The 17,788-nt window shown below is 37.1% G+C and overlaps 1 protein-coding gene across 2 annotated transcripts; it reads left to right on the top strand.

Moving 5' to 3' along the window:
• The first annotated feature begins 697 nt into the window (after positions 1–697).
• On the top strand, positions 698–6,872 carry LOC111867361 (programmed cell death protein 6). 2 transcript variants are annotated; one of them, XR_002843336.2, is made up of 5 exons: positions 698–902; positions 2,402–2,508; positions 4,090–4,358; positions 5,108–5,277; positions 6,295–6,872. XR_002843336.2 is itself a non-coding variant. In XM_023857144.2 (4 exons), the coding sequence occupies exons 1-4, from the start codon at positions 844–846 to the stop codon at positions 5,207–5,209; spliced, it is 537 nt and encodes a 178-aa protein (XP_023712912.1). In that variant the 5' UTR covers positions 698–843; the 3' UTR covers positions 5,210–5,639. The 2 variants fall into 2 exon arrangements, 1 of the variants encoding a protein (XP_023712912.1); XM_023857144.2 differs by lacking the exon at positions 6,295–6,872 and having other exon boundaries at positions 5,108–5,639.
• Positions 6,873–17,788: the final 10,916 nt, after the last annotated feature.

The following is a 17,788-nucleotide window of genomic DNA, read 5'->3' on the forward strand; positions in this document are numbered from 1 at the left end:
AGATACATGAGACAGGAATTCCTGTTGTCTTGTATCGGCGTAGAACTTTGTCTCTCGTTCTAAATGAAGGGTAAGAGAGAACGGAGTGCTGAGAAGAATATTTGGGCCTTGAAGAGAGAAACTACCAGGGGGATGATTGGGAATTTCATAATTTACACTATTCTCCAAATTGCAATTGCAATGGGGTGATCAAACCAAGGAGTGATGGACAGGTCATGCAACACATAGGCGAGAAGATAAATGTGTGCAACACTCCGGTCTGAAAACCTGAAGGGAAGAAACCATTTGGGAGACTTGGGTGTAGGTGAGAGGACATTATTAAAATGTATGTGAAATTAGTTATGAGGATGCGGGCTGGATTTACATGGCTCAAGATAGTTACTAGTTGGGGCCTCTTGTGATCATGGTAATGTAACTTCGGATTCTATAAAAGACTTCATGATTTTATGTCGTCAACATCTGCACGATCTGCAATGTCACCGCATGAGTAACAACCGGTAACTACTGTGGTTTGCAGTCTGGTCTGGTACGTCAATACACTGCTCCATGGTGGGCACCAACGTTTCAGATGAACGTACTCCTCCGTTTCCAACATTTCCATCTAAACGTGTTTCCTGTCACGTCATCCTTTGCGAGGAAATGTATGAAACTAGGGGAGAATTTGTATCACTTAGGTTGGCAATATTGTGTGTGATCTCATCAACATGTGTTATACGAAGAGTAGGAGGAGCGATGATGTGTGTTTGAAGGTTGGAAGTTCGTATGGTGGATAAATAAGAAGTCAGATTATTTACTGATTGGTTTACGGTTACTGTCGTGTGATTGCTGCAACGTGAATAAAACATGGCACATTTTTCATCGCCAATGCCAAGTCGAGAGTTTTTGTGGGATATATTTTCAAGGTACAAGAATTCGTTGAAATGCCACTAATTGCGTCATTTAGTGCCAAATCACGGACCATTGAATAAAATGTTTGCAGGTTAAGTTGGTAATTTAAGGACGGATTGATATTTTAAGTAATATTTTTATTAATAATAAAGTATGAAATATTACAAATAGTGGCTTATTTTTAAATAAATGCAGTATATAAAGCAATGTAAAGTGTAACGGAAAAAATAACGCCCAGAACTGTGAGCATTATATGTATTTTTTTTAAAGAGAGTTTTCGACATACTATGAAGAACTGCTGAAGTGCTCTTTCTTAACATTCATTACTTAAAACGGAGCCTTTTTTAGGTTATAGTTTCTTGAGTTGTGCAAGAAAATAATTTGCCGGTGGAAGAGCTCAGTTGTGTAATATCTTTATTACTGAACTGCGAAGAGAAATTGTTTTGAAGCTTTTCATGTAATAAAATCTACAGAAGAACTTCGGATTATATTAATTTGACTAAAATATAGAATCTGAAATTAAGTATGAGTTACTTTCTTTGTAGGCCATGCAATAGTTCAGGCTAGCAGGCTGCTAGTTGCCAGCATCCCACCCAGGTCAGGTTATGTGGGATCTGTGTCAGACAAAGTGGAACTGGGGCAGGTTTTCTTTGAGTACTTCAATTTCCCCCTTGCCATTTCAAATTGCAGCAATTGCTCCATAGTCATCTATCATCTGCGGCTGGTGGAGTAGGCAAAACCGTGGCCACACTACCAAGTGGACTCTATCTCACTCCATGAGAAAAAAGATTCCTTCTTTGAGAAGACTCACAGTTTTAAAAATAAGTTTCTCAAGTCCATCAGCTGCTGAATGCTTTAGTTTGTTTTTAATTGTGTTGACTGTTGGTAAGAAATATATACAGAATTGCACACTGTCTCTTATGTAGTTCCATCATTAATATGGAACAATGTAAAATTCTCCATTTGAATATGAAAATAAATGCATCATGATGGTCCTACTATGTTCTGCATTGAATTTAACCAGTGTGTGGAAAGAGGAAACTAATGTATATCAAACACTTAATGCCTATTTTCTTTTGAGTTGCTGGTTATATCACATTACTGTCACCAATATGTAATCATGTTGTGTTTTGCTATGTGGTGACTGAATGAAGAGTTTGAAGTAAACATCAGCTTGTAGTAATCAGTAACAGTTTCACTCCATGAAATGCAATCATGTGCTAATTATTTATGTAAGTAAAATATAATATGGTGCCTTTTTCAGCCATTATGCTTCTGTAGCCATGCTGGCAAGCTTGTCTAAGGTGCATATCTACCAGTGAATTGTATGTTTTGATGATGAGGATAAACAGCATGAAAGTACAAGCTAAGGTGCTCTGTAAGATATTGTATTGCAGTCATAGGAGAATATCAGCTGCATTCATGTTAGCTTGTTGACAGTCACTGGCCACAACTTGACCCTAGAGAGTACGGCACAACATCAGGGATATTCAGTATGACTTCATTGTTCCAGAGTTGACAGGGACAGGAGTGGGTACATATCAGCTGATGAGTTGCAGGTGGCACTGTCAAATGGAACATGGACCCCATTTAATCCAGAGACAGTTCGGCTTATGATTGGTAAATATGTTACCAAAGTTAAATAAGAAGTAAGAATTATTTGTAATATATGTGGGTTATGGAATAAAACTTCTATTTAGTTATGGTTTTATGCTTAGTATGCATGTCTCTGATGTTACATTAGGCAAGGTTATTTTGGACTGCTGAAAGTCAGTGTTTTCAGTCATCTTTTTGTGTAATGGGCTGAACATTTTTTCTAAATATTTAAACTAGTATTGATGTTGTAATAGGGACTTGTTTAAAGGTTAATGAATTTAAGGGGGAATAACCTAGAACTGACTTCATAATAGAAGAGAATGGTAATGTATTTGCAGATTCCTACACTTTTTTTTGAATATGTGGAAAAATTATTTAAGACAGCCATTAAATGTACGTGGGGTTACGATGTTAGGCAGACTGAGGTACATACACTTGAGCCACTGGTATGTGAGCCTTGGTTTTAGAGACTGGAGTTAGTGTTGAAAAGTTGAAGGGCATAAGGCACCAGGTGTAGATCAAGTAATGATAGAAAGGGTACAGGAAGGAGGTAAAACATCACCTATGTTCCGAGTTCCACAAGTTCATTGATTATTTTTGGAATAAGGAAGAATTGTGACAGCAGGAGAAGGAATATTTTATTGTTTATGAAACCAGTTATGATGCTGATTATAATAATTACTTAGGAATATCGGTTCCTGTTAAATTCCATACAAAATTATATGCCACATCTGTCAAGGTTACATCATACACAGCACACTTCCTTTCAGCTGGATCTCTAGAAAAATTTGTGATGAAAGTAAGCTAAAGACAGGGCTGAAATAATTTGAATAAGGATTCGTTGGGTTCACTTGAGAAAAGATTTACCTTGAAAAGTTCCATATTACTGTAGCAACAGTGGCGCCATGGTGATGAAAGCTTCTTGCTTTTACAGAATGATAGGAAGTAAGCTGGTGAATTTTAAACTGAGTGTAAATGTGCTCATCCTGCTACTGATATACAGGATGTCTGGATGAAATGTATTCAAAATAAAATAATTATATCTCACAGAATTGTTATTATGTAAATTTATGGGTTACACCACTACAAAGGGAAACTATCAAGTTTTTCTGAGTAAATAACTTTCTCAATAAATTTCAACGTGGGCTTCCCTGGTGCCATGACAAATATCCAGACGATCCAGCATGTTTGGTGTTACCATAGCCACAGCGAACCTTATGTGGGCTTTCAAGTGTTGCAGGACGTTGATCTTAACGTGGTAGACAAAGTTCTTCACATAACCCCACAAGAAAAAATTCAGTAGGCTTAAATCTGGCAACCTAGGAGGCCAACTGATTGATCCACTTCTGCTGATCTATCTTCCAGCCATCTCTCTGTCCAAGTGATTCCTAACATGGTGGCAGAAATGTGACGGTGCATGTGTGTAAGCCAGGCATGGAAAAAACAGCTTACAGGGTTTTCCTTTCTGATGACCTTAACTGGATACCTTTTGGATTTTGGATACCTTTCATCCGGACACCTGATATTAGCATTACCAGTTACACTTGGTGGTATAATGTAATGTTGGTATTGCTAAGTTTGTAATTTATTTTGTGTGGATTTTAGGAATGTTCGACAAGCAGAATAGAGGAACAGTGAGCTTCGAAGATTTTGGTGCATTGTGGAAATATGTCACAGACTGGCAAGGCTGCTTTCGTTCATTTGATTTTGACAACTCGGGCAACATCGATCGCAATGAATTCAAGACCGCACTTACTTCATTTGGCTACAGGCTCAGTGATAGTGTCATTGATATGCTTGTTCGAAAATATGATCGCTCTGGAAGAGGCATCATTTACTTTGATGACTTCATTCAGTGTTGCATTGTACTCTATGTAAGTTGGTTACACCATATGTAAGATCCTGCATTACAGTTCAAAATCATGACAGTGAAATCATCTAAGTTGGCTACTCTTGTGATTCAATTCATTTTCCTGAGCTTTCATGGAACTGTGAAAAGCATATTAATTTATAACATATTTACCGAAGCCACCACACTCTGTTTTTGTATGAGACAGTGGATTTGAATGTTAAAGTGAAAACCTTTAATTGAAAACCATATAAGTGTATTCTGCTACATATTTACCTAAGTCAAAAGTAANCGACCATACCGCCATCTATGAGCTGATTGTCTAGAGAAAATGTGGAGCCCTGACGTCTCACAACCCTATGGGCCTTCACTTCCTGTTACACTAATAACTTTACCTTTTAGGTGTCTAAAATACTCACTATTCATGTGTAAACTCACTTGCTCCACTAGTATAATACTGTGTATATTGAATATGTCTTACTCTTCTTATCCCATTCTGAATTGACTCAATACAGGTTTGTATAAAGATGCAGAATGGCAATGAAGTATGAGATAGAATTGGTATTTAAAAATCTTAAATCTCTTCAAGGGGAGTTGAGCAGTAGATTTTAACAGTGCCAAGGCACTGAGAGCCGCTGTCCTACCCCAAACCACCAGGCTGTCAGTGGGGAGCTTCTTTGTATCCAGATACAGAGTCCTAGCTATAACAGATGAAGTGTGTAGTATGTTCATACTCTTCAAGGAATTAATAGTATCATCACCACTCTGTTACAGACATTGACCTCAGCCTTCCGGCAGTATGATACTGATCAAGATGGAGTTATAACGATTCATTATGAACAGTTCCTTGGCATGGTATTTAGTCTCAAGATCTGAATACCTGGATCCACTTTTGTGTTATATGTGGAACACCTCTCAGATAAGATGCTGAAACAAATAATAAGGTATTGAGAAACGTTCATGTGAAATTATTGAACATTTGTTGTTATACTTTGAGTACCAGACTCATTCCTCGGCATATATCATTATGCATATGCAAGAATTACTTTTCAGGTCAAGGTGAGATTGAGGCAAAAATTTGGAAAAATTGTGAGAATCGAGACAAGAATACAAATTTTCTCTTGTTCATCAATTTGTTCCGCTGTAATCGGAACTTACAACACTACCCAGTTTTTCACATTGCACTAAAGTGTATTGCTGTATTTTCCTGAATGGAAGATGATTTCTACATAATATGTGAAATGCTTCTGCACTGGAAAAGTAATTGTATGATTTAATTTCATATTATTATCTCGAACATATGAAAGAAAAAAAAATATTTGAAAATGTGAAAGAAAATTCATTCATTCATTCATCGGTAATCTGTCATACGACAGGTCCACAGGTTTGGAAGAGACTGTGGACCTGAAAGAAAATAAGCACTAGAAATTGTATTATGCATGACATTTATAAAGTTAGTTTCCTTCTTGAAGTTACTAGCTTATATTCATTTTCACCATTCCTACCATGACCAGCATTCCTGTTGTCTGTCATCTTTGGTTTTCTCACATTCACCGCTCAGACTGTCATGTTCACTGCTAGCATTCCCAGCTTTCTCGTCTTCCCACAATATATGTGGTCCTCCTAAACTTCCAATAGATGCATTAGATGTATAGCATTCTTTAAAGCCTTTGGTTATCATTTATGGAGAGATCCATTGCCATGGTTTTGGTCCAGTGGCACAGCAGATTTACACTGGGCTTCGTTATTGACTCACTTTGTGTCAGAACATTGTTGCTTCTCAAGAGTGATTCAGAATACAATTGTTTCAAATAATCCATGCATGGTTTATTCATTACAGCATCTAGAACTTGAAGGTATAAAGTCATCCTTTCAGTTATGACTCTTAAGTCAGTATTCACTGCATGGATCAGAGATCTGGCATCCAGTGTTAAATGACCTTTTAAATTTGTCCATTACAGTCAAAGGAACCTGCTGCCTACATCTTCAGGACAGGAGAGGGCAACCTTTATCTTCAGCTCAGATCTCAAATATTGCTAACAGTTCTTTTCTTTCCACCTGTAAGTTACGTCTTCAATGTCTGATGCATGTTTGGGTAATTAAAGCAGTGATTATCAGACTTTGCATCTTGCATCTCACCAGTTACGTAGTTAAAAAAAGCCTTCACCCACCATGGTAAAAAAATAAAGTTTTTTTTTCCCCAAGAAGTAAATTTTTACAGTTGTAAACATTTCAGTGTTACATTAATGGAAGTTCATACTGTAACAGTTTCTTACAATATGTTTTATTGGATTTTATAATTGTGTGAAATTATTATAGTTCTGTTAGCAGAAATAAGCTTATAGTTAGCCATTAATGGGCCTTGGCTTACAGTATAAGAAAGTTGTTGCATAACTGCGTTAATTGTTTCTTAAGATTTGTATGCTATCCAGCTGATTATCAAGTACCACCATTGGAAAACATCCAACCATATGGTGAACAGAGGGTAAAGCATCTGTTTCATATCTTTAAATGGTGTTTCATAGGAGAGCTTCATTCTTGTTCGNGCCACCAGTGTAATACTGTGTATATTGAATATGTCTTCCTCTTCTTATCCCATTCTGAATCAGAATGGCAATGAAGTATGAGATAGAATTGGTATTTAAAAATCTTAAATCTCTTCAAGGGGAGTTGAGCAGTAGATTTTAACAGTGCCAAGGCACTGAGAGCCGCTGTCCTACCTCAAACCACCAGGCTGTCAGTGGGGAGCTTCTTTGTATCCAGATACAGAGTCCTAGCTATAACAGATGAAGTGTGTAGTATGTTCATACTCTTCAAGGAATTAATAGTATCATCACCACTCTGTTACAGACATTGACCTCAGCCTTCCGGCAGTATGATACTGATCAAGATGGAGTTATAACGATTCATTATGAACAGTTCCTTGGCATGGTATTTAGTCTCAAGATCTGAATACCTGGATCCACTTTTGTGTTATATGTGGAACACCTCTCAGATAAGATGCTGAAACAAATAATAAGGTATTGAGAAACGTTCATGTGAAATTATTGAACATTTGTTGTTATACTTTGAGTACCAGACTCATTCCTCGGCATATATCATTATGCATATGCAAGAATTACTTTTCAGGTCAAGGTGAGATTGAGGCAGAAATTTGGAAAAATTGTGAGAATCGAGACAAGAATACAAATTTTCTCTTGTTCATCAATTTGTTCCGCTGTAATCGGAACTTACAACACTACCCAGTTTTTCACATTGCACTAAAGTGTATTGCTGTATTTTCCTGAAAGGAAGATGATTTCTACATAATATGTGAAATGCTTCTGCACTGGAAAAGTAATTGTATGATTTAATTTCATATTATTATCTCGAACATATGAAAGAAAAAAAAATATTTGAAAATGTGAAAGAAAATTCATTCATTCATTCATCGGTAATCTGTCATACGACAGGTCCACAGGTTTGGAAGAGACTGTGGACCTGAAAGAAAATAAGCACTAGAAATTGTATTATGCATGACATTTATAAAGTTAGTTTCCTTCTTGAAGTTACTAGCTTATATTCATTTTCACCATTCCTACCATGACCAGCATTCCTGTTGTCTGTCATCTTTGGTTTTCTCACATTCACCGCTCAGACTGTCATGTTCACTGCTAGCATTCCCAGCTTTCTCATCTTCCCACAATATATGTGGTCCTCCTAAACTTCTAATAGATGCATTAGATGTATAGCATTCTTTAAAGCCTTTGGTTATCATTTATGGAGAGATCCATTGCCATGGTTTTGGTCCAGTGGCACAGCAGTTTTACACTGGGCTTCGTTATTGACCCACTTTGTGTCAGAACATTGTTGCTTCTCAAGAGTGATTCAGAATACAATTGTTTCAAATAATCCATGCATGGTTTATTCATTACAGTATCTAGAACTTGAAGGTATAAAGTCATCCTTTCAGTTATGACTCTTAAGTCAGTATTCACTGCATGGATCAGAGATCTGGCATCCAGTGTTAAATGACCTTTTAAATTTGTCCATTACAGTCAAAGGAACCTGCTGCCTACATCTTCAGGACAGGAGAGGGCAACCTTTATCTTCAGCTCAGATCTCAAATATTGCTAACAGTTCTTTTCTTTCCACCTGTAAGTTACGTCTTCAATGTCTGATGCATGTTTGGGTAATTAAAGCAGTGATTATCAGACTTTGCATCTTGCATCTCACCAGTTACGTAGTTAAAAAAAGCCTTCACCCACCATGGTAAAAAAATAAAGTTTTTTTTTCCCCAAGAAGTAAATTTTTACAGTTGTAAACATTTCAGTGTTACATTAATGGAAGTTCATACTGTAACAGTTTCTTACAATATGTTTTATTGGATTTTATAATTGTGTGAAATTATTATAGTTCTGTTAGCAGAAATAAGCTTATAGTTAGCCATTAATGGGCCTTGGCTTACAGTATAAGAAAGTTGTTGCATAACTGCGTTAATTGTTTCTTAAGATTTGTATGCTATCCAGCTGATTATCAAGTACCACCATTGGAAAACATCCAACCATATGGTGAACAGAGGGTAAAGCATCTGTTTCATATCTTTAAATGGTGTTTCATAGGAGAGCTTCATTCTTGTTCGCTGGGTTTATATTGGTGGCGAAAAGATTAATTGAATGCCAGAGTTTATTAAATTGATCTTCCATGCCTGATGTGTACCATTTTGAATTGATACATATTGAATTTCATAGATGAATGGTAATTACACATGTTTCATATTCCTGGAGCACTGAGTTCAGTTCTTGGCCTAGAGGGAGGCCATTGTGGCAGGTTCTGTATAGTCGACCTCAGTCCCTTCAGACAGATGCTTCTGCATACCTAAAAACGGGCCATGGCCACATTCATTTTCATTTTCTTCCAATCATTACATTGATTCATCCAACCTATGGAACTGAGAAAGTTTTATTAAATGAGTGAAGAAACAAACTGGATTGCAGTGTTTTGTCTTCATAATTACAAATAAAAAAAAATATATATAGGATGTTTTGCAAGTGTAGAGACTTGCTCTGAAAGAGTTTAATAATGTTATATAGATGGGCTTCATTCTCAATTTGTGGCTTTTTAAACAGAGTGGAATAGTAATAACCCATGAGTGCAGGAGGAGGGGACAAGCACAAGCTAAGGCCAGTTCTGTAATTACAGAAGCAAAGAAGCTGATAGCACAAGTGAATATTCCAGAGTATGATTTTAGTGTATATATGCATAGTCATGCACACAGCATTGCAGAATGAAAGTTTACTGAGCCACAAAATGTTGTGTGAAGTTCAGTATACAAAGATTTTTACATCTAAGTGAAGATTGTAAAAGATGTCAAAGAGTCGTTCTGATAACTTCGTTACAGATGCAGGATCTTCGAGATATAATGGATATAATCTTAAGATTTATTTCTCCTGGCATCTTGAATAAAGTCACATGCTTTTCTCTCACCTGCTCTACCTACCCATCCAGTAATTGAAACTTCCCATATATTTTGGAACACTTTAATATATTATTCAAAGCCAAGTGTGCTGTTGTCTTGTAAATTTCTGTATGTAAACCAATGGTATAACTTCTTTTATAGCTGGAGTAATGAATCATCAAGAAATAATATCCTTTGTAAGAACTGCATTTCTTGATCAGCTGTTGTTGGATATTATATAATTAACAGATATTTATTATTCTCTGTGTGTGTGTGTGTTCCAGTAAGTCAGGAAATTTCATTGGTTTTGAATATCTCACATTTCATGATACTGTGATTGAAATCCTTCAGTATATGATGTTTATAGCATCGTTGAAAAGACATTTCTTAATGCAGATTCTGTTTTATAAAATCTTCATCCATTTTATGAAGCAGTGTAAGTTAATGCTGTCATCATCATTTTGCTGGTCATTTTCTGTGTATTTTTCTTGCATAAAAGCAGTTCTCAGGTTCTAATGCTGGTATATGTTGGAGGAATATTTGTTTTATGACTACTAATCAGAACAAAATTTTGTATGTAGGTACTGGTGTAAATATTATAAGAATGTTTGTTAAAATTTAATTAATATATCATGTATACAGTAGCAGAGAATATTTTTAACTTGTACCACAGTGGTGTAGTTTGATTCCATTGTAATAACATTACTGTGTTTTCAGTATATATGTGTTTTCTTTTTTATTGACCATAGCACATATAACTATGTGCCCATCATGGGGCACACAGTACTCTTGTCAGTAATAAGTTATTCGCCAGAAATTTGATCTCTGTAGTTTCAGTTAATGATCACACACACAATACACGTCATAGTAATCGTTACGCTTCTGCCTTTTACTTACTTACATTATGGTTACAATATAACACGTGCAGTAGCAAACTTGGCTAGAGCAATCTGGAGTCCAGTAGAACGAATTACTACAGAGTGGGCGGAAGAACAAAGGACAGTGTCTTTTATACATTACAGAAAAACATGGAGGCTGCACATACAGCCAACCTAAACTATCAGAAGGTGAACACTGTGCTACCAACTGAACAAATTAACACTTTCCCTTGTTAATTTGACATTGAACATGGAATTAACATAATTCATAAAATGAAAGTCTCATTAATTACAACACTTGTAATGTTCTAACAAATTAAACCCAATCTTTCACAAAACAATTTTAACTGTTCTTTAGACAAGGGTTTTGTCATAACATTGGCTACTTGATGTTGAGTAGGAACATATTTTACATTAATTTTCCTTTCTTCAACTTTTTCACGAATAAAGAAGTGTCTTCTCTCTATATGTTTTGTGCGACCATGGAGTGTTGGATCTTGGGCCAGTCTTATTGCTGCATCGTTGTCGACCTGCAGAATATGAACCTCATTTACATTGGCGATTTCCTTGAAGAGTCTGCTTAACCAGAGAACCTCTCTAGTAGCTTCAGATGCTGCAACAAGCTCAGCTTCAGTACTTGATATGGCCACACTACATTGCCTACGACTTTTCCATGAAATCGTTCCTCCAGCAAAGAGTACAACTGCTCCTGAGGTGGAACGAGCAGTTTTCTCACATCCACCGAGATCTGCGTCGCTGTAACATTCTAAACTGTTTGTGTTTACATTGGAATTATAAACTATACCATAAGACAAGGTGCCTTTAATATAACGTAGTACCCTTTTCAGCTTGATAACATCTTCATTTGATGGATTTTCAAGACATCTGGAAAGAACGCCTATGCTGTAAGCCAGGTATGGCCTGCTACCAATCATTAAATACATAAGTGCTCCAACCGCCTGCCTATATGGGAAGTTTACTGACATCTTCTGCTCCTCACTGTTCTGCATCTGATGAACTTTCCTTAATGAGGAACATTTCTCCATAGGCGTAGATACAGGTGCACAGTTTTCAAAGTTGAAACGTTTCAAAAGTTTCCTTGCATAAGCTTCCTGAGAAATTTTTATTTGTCCACTAGTTTGGGTGTTAATTTCCAGACCCAAGTAATGGTGTGCTACACTAACAGTGATACTGAATTCTTTTCTCAATGCTTGAAGAAAGTTCTTCAGTTCTTCTTCATTTGTGGCTGTGACTATCCCATCATCAACATATAAGACCAATATCATTTTCCCTTTCTTTTCTTTTTTCACGTAGAGGCATGGATCCTCTTTACTAGCTTGAAATCCTTGATTGGATAAGAATTTCCCAAAGCGTCGATTCCAGCACCTTGGTGCTTGTTTCAATCCATATAAACTCTTTTTTAACTTGCATACCCTGTTGGTGCCATCTTCAAAGCCTTCTGGCTGTTTCATATAGATAATTTCCTCAAGATCCCCATACAGAAATGCTGTGGAAACATCAAATTGAGTCATATACATTTTTTCTTTTGCAGCCACGCTGATTACAGAGCGAATTGTCTCCCATTTCACTACAGGACTAAACGTCACACTGTAATCTATGCCTTTGCGCTGATTAAATCCTTTAATCACCAGCCTCGCTTTGTATTTGTCCACGCTTCCATCAGGATTTTCCTTTATCCTGTATACCCATTTACACTGGATTGGCTTAGCATTCTTTGGTAAATTTACTAACTCCCATGTGCCATTTTCATGCAAGGCACTCATTTCCTTCCCCATTGCTTCTTTCCACTTGTCACTTTCTCCATTGGACATGGCATCTTCATAAGTTTCAGGTGGATTGTTGAGGATTGCTTCTGCTTCAGTAACATAATCATCTAGATACAAAGGTTTTCTCAAGTTTGTTCTGTCCCTTAGATGGTGAGTACCCTGTGGTTCTTCTTCACTTTCATCATTTACGTTATCATTCGAGTTGCTACCCTCTATAGACTCATCATCAGTTACTTCACTTCCTTCTTCTTCTTCTTCTTCTTCAGAACTCTCATCTTCTGTTTCTGGAAGATTATGGTAATGGGGAAATCGAAGAACACCATCTCTAGGTTCGTTCCTTACTGCTTTACTGTCATTTCCATTAACAGTTTGGCAATTTCCCACTTCTTCTTGGAATGTCACATCTCTTGACACTAGCACTTCCTTACTACCTTTGATCCAAATACGATACCGCTCATCCCCGTCATACCCTAGAAGATATCCTTTAATAGCCTTCTTGTCTAGTTTTGATCTTCTTGGTTTTGGAATGTGAACATATGAAGGTGACCCAATGATTCTCAAGTGATTTAGTCATGGTTTTCTACCAAGCCATAGTTCATGTGGACTCATTCCATCTTTGGATGACTTGCCAGTTCTGTTTAAGATATATATAGCGGTGTTAACTAGTTCACCCCACAATTCTTTTGGAAAATTTGCCTCTGAGTTGGCATACAACATAGTTCTTACCATTTCCATTACAGTACGATTTTCACGTTCACTACTTCCATTTTGCTCTGGAGTATACGGAGCTGTTAATCTTTGAACGCAGCCATTCTCTTTCAATAAATCTCTCACCTCTTCATTGTCGAACTCCCCGCCATTATCGCTGAGAAATTCTTTTATGGTGTGACCAACAGTTTTTGCATTATTAAACATGCAGATTAAGGCATCTTTAACTTCGGACTTTTCTTTCAATAGAAAGGCATATCTGTACTTTGAAAAACTGTCTTTAAATATGACAACATACCTCTTCTTCTGGAAGGTGAGGTCAAGAAGTCCACATACATCTCCAGACACAAGTTCTCCAGGAACGCTTGCCTTCATCCTTTTCCCAAATGTTCGTGTGTGTGCCTTCCCAAATATACATGACTCACATAGGGAATTATCCACATTAACCTTGATTTGAAACTCATTTTCTAATAAGGTTTTCACATGCCTTCTATCCTGATGACCAAATCTCTCATTGTAGAGCTGCAGGATTGAATTATTAGGTGTAATAGCATTTACCTCCATGTCATCCATAGGAGTTATTGGCTCTAAGGTTGTCTTGAAGAGGTCTCCATCAGGTGGGCGCATGCCACACACAATTTCTTCTCCATTTAATGAAAGTCTGCAAGAAGTTCTATTGGACCGGAATCTGCTTTCTGGATTAAAATCATGTGCCATTAAAACAGAACAAATTTCTAGCAAGATTAGGAATGTATAACACATCTTTCAGCATTAGTATCTTACATTCATCCTTTAAGACAGACTTCATTTTAATATCACCATAGCCTATAGCTTCAATAATATCATGACCTGCTTGATTGACTTCCTTTGGAATGTCAAACCTTTTGTAATTGACAAAATACTGTGAGCTGTTTGTCATATGTTTCGTTGCACCATTGTCTAACCACCAAACTGAACTTCCATCTTCTATGGCAGTGCATGCATTGTCTTGGACGAATATGGCAGTGGTGCCTATCGGTCCCTTGGTCTTCTTTGGATATGCATTTTCATTAGGTTTGGCTGGACGTCCATCTTGAATCCAGTGTTTGCATTCTCTTATCCAGTGTCCCTTTTTCTTACAATAATGACATGGATTTGCTTGTTTAACAGTTTTCTTATCATTATTCTGTCTTACAGATAATGCTTCTCGAGTAACTCTTTCTTCTTGCTTGACTTTGTTTTCTTCATGACATTTAGTTAGGAAATTTCTTTCAAACATACATAGTTGACTTAGAAGCTCATCTAAAGTATTGTCTTTATTCTTTGACATCAACATCCAGCTTGACTTGAATGTCTCAAAGCTATCAGGCAATTTGCAAAACTTTACCAATCAGTAACAAATTTGGCAATTCAGGATTGTTAGCTACTCTCAGCCCATTTAGCTCATGCCATAAGGTGTTTAATTTAGCTATATTACCTGAGACATCAGCATTGTTTGACCAACTGAAAGAGAACAGATCCGTGCATTATTTAAATAATTGATCTTCAGCAGCAGCTTCAAAATTCTTCTTTAGTGTTTCCCAGACTTCATGAGCAGTATTCTTATCCATTATTTTCTGGTAAACAGCATCAGTTACAGCAGCCGTGATCATCGACTTGGCGAAACTATTTCCCTTCCTATACAGATCATATTGCTCCTTGTATTTCTTTATGTCATTATTCGATGCATTCTCACCGAGTTCATCGGGCTTTATCAGCTTTCCATCTACCGCGTCTAAAGCTCCCTCATAATAGTCCAGCAAATCTCTAATCTTTCTTTTCCAGACAGGCCATTCCGCACCACAGCCTAGTGGCTTTATGTGCTTTATTAAATCCATGTTCTATAGATTTATTGCTTAACATACGCATTTACTAACACAGGAACTCGGAGCTTTCTACTCGCAGTGTCGGGGCCCATAAAGTAATAAGTTATTCGCCAGAAATTTGATCTCTGTATTTTCAGTTAATGATTTACTGCTTTAATCACACACACAATACACGTCATAGTAATCGTTAGGCTTCTGCCTTTTACTTACTTACATTATGGTTACAATATAACACGTGCAGTAGCAAACTTGGCTAGAGCAATCTGGAGTCCAGTAGAACGAATTACTACAGAGTGGGTGGAAGAACAAAGGACAGTGTCTTTTATACATTACAGAAAAACATGGAGGCTGCACATACAGCCAACCTAAACTATCAGAAGGTGAACACTGTGCTACCAACTGAACAAATTAACACTTCCCATAACAGTCAGTTCAGTTTACATCAATATGACTAATAGTTCCTGTTACCCATTTTATTCTTAAATTTCCATCTCCTCTGTTTTCCAAGAAGTTTCTTCACTGAAATTCTCTGTATATTTCTTGTTTTTCCCATTTAAGCAATATATTTAGTCCCTCATAGCTTTCACGAAGTGACATCGTAATAATATGTGAGCTTATAAATTATGGATGTCGTTGGTTGTAATATCCTCCATTTTGCACCATTTTCACCTGTCTTGGGTCCAGACATTTTCCAGAACAGTTTGTGCTTTTCTCAATAAAAGAACAAAATTTGCAGTGATAGTAACAGGTGATTTCTTATGTGTGTTCATTTTTAGTATTTTAGAATATACCACAGTACCTATCCATATACACATAGTATGTAAGCCAGAAATTGCATCAAAATATTTAATAACCAGTTACAATTAGAGAAGTGGGACTTGTCTGGTATATTTAAGGTTTGTTTGTGAGTGATTGTTAAATTAGTTATATTTATTGTTGATAATATAAAACTGCTCTAGTCAGACTCCAGAAATTGTTAAAGATATAGCACAAGGAACAGACATGAACAGCATTTTCTTTTTAAATGTACTGTGATTTATTGGATCTTATGTTTTTTAGTGTATTTTACCTTGTTTACGAGTATACATTCCCTCCATCAGCATACTGTATTGTATCTAGATGTGTTCCAAAGTTCTGTTTTAAAGTGTGCTGTGTTCATTGTACCTGCAGTTGTTCCACATTCAAGTAATGAGAATCCATAGAATGTATATGTAATGTGGGTATTAAAATACTCATATGACATGCACATTGTGCATATACTTAATCACAAAGACTGCATCATGTGCCTTATACTTCTAATAGAGCAGTGACTCAAGTAGGTCCCAGTTCCCAAATTAATGCACAGTGAAGCATTCTCATTTTCTTAAGTTGTTTAAGTTGTCTTATTTTAATTCTGAACTGCTGTGAGTTTTATGCAGCTATGAAATTTGTTTATAAACTTGCATTTGAGCTGTTTAATGCAATTTTTAGTGATTGTCCTGTAGTGTTCAGTAGAGAAGAATTATTTTAAATACTGTACCTTTAATTGTCAATATTAACCTTAAACGGCTGAAGTGCCCCAGTTGGGCCAGTGATGAGTATCGTTGTCGTGGCTGAAGTACCCCGTTTTGGCCAGTCGGGCAATTAAACTCCACTAATGGAAGCACGCGCACACACCACTAGTAGAAGTGCATGCACAGTCCTAAATATTTATTTTTAAATGTAGTAATTACCAGACAGACTTGAGTAAAATAGAGGAATTAAAATGATACCTAAGTGAACAACAGCAAAAAAGAGTATACGTATGAGTTATGCTGAAAGTCATCCACAAGCCAGTACTTTTATTGCAGATTCTGCAGATTAATGTGTTAAAAATATATAATAAAATTTGATGTACATACCTTTTTTGTTGTTATGCCTGATGAATATATAGGCTGAAATGAAACTACAGTATTCGATTTCACTATGAAAAGAGATCTCACACTGTACCTCAGCCACAATGAAACTGTCTGTTCATGACCCTAGAAAGGGCAATAATCTCTTGCAAATATAACAGAAGGTCTTAGCACTGAAGAAGGGACCCCTCTAGCTTTCTCTTGAATAGCCATTCTTTCATTCTTCTGTCAAGATTCGAAAATGGGAAGAGTGTAAGCAGTGCAACAGAAGGCCAATTGATTTTATTGCTTCTGTTTTATGACACCAGGGACTGCTTAAAATTTGTCAAATGTTACAAACAGAAATGAATTTGTAAGATATGAGGTTTTCACGGCGGTGACTATGAAGAAAGCAGTCTTCTAGGTTAACTGAGGGCCACCTCCCCTTCCTGGATATAGATATTTACAGGAGACCTGATGGTTCTCTGGGCCATAGAGTGTACCGCAAATCCACCCATGCAAACCTCTACCTTAACGCTGCGTCCCACCAACACCCAACAAACAAGCTGCACTTTCCACATTGGTGCACAGGGCTAGAGCTCTTTGTGATCAAGACAGCTTACATGCAGAGTTGGTGCTCCTGGGGGATGTATTCAGGAAGAATGGGTACAACAACCGGCAGATCCACAGAGTTCCCAACCATCGGCCCAACATCAGTCGCCTTCCTTCCCTTTGTCGGGACTATATTCAACTGTATTAGCAGAGTGCTGTCCCAGCACAACTTCAAAGCAGTGGGTCTGCCTCCAAACAAATTATCCAGTTTCCTCCGGCCAGTCAAAGATAGCCTGGGACTAAGGACACTGGGTGTATACAGTATCCTATGTGAGTGTGGCAGGGTCTATATTGGGCAGACGGTCCACTCCGTGGACATGAGGTTGAGGATCATCA

This window comes from Cryptotermes secundus, unplaced genomic scaffold (genome assembly GCF_002891405.2).
Source record: "Cryptotermes secundus unplaced genomic scaffold, Csec_1.0 scaffold227, whole genome shotgun sequence".
NCBI lineage: Eukaryota > Metazoa > Arthropoda > Insecta > Blattodea > Kalotermitidae > Cryptotermes > Cryptotermes secundus.

Bases quoted from the DNA above. Each gene is read 5' to 3' on its own strand.
- LOC111867361 (XM_023857144.2), top strand. From the start codon at position 844: ATGGCACATTTTTCATCGCCAATGCCAAGTCGAGAGTTTTTGTGGGAT. The intron at 903-2,401 runs GTACAAGAATTC...TCATTGTTCCAG, and splicing joins TTGTGGGATATATTTTCAAG to AGTTGACAGGGACAGGAGTG. The intron at 4,359-5,107 runs GTAAGTTGGTTA...ACTCTGTTACAG, and splicing joins AGTGTTGCATTGTACTCTAT to ACATTGACCTCAGCCTTCCG.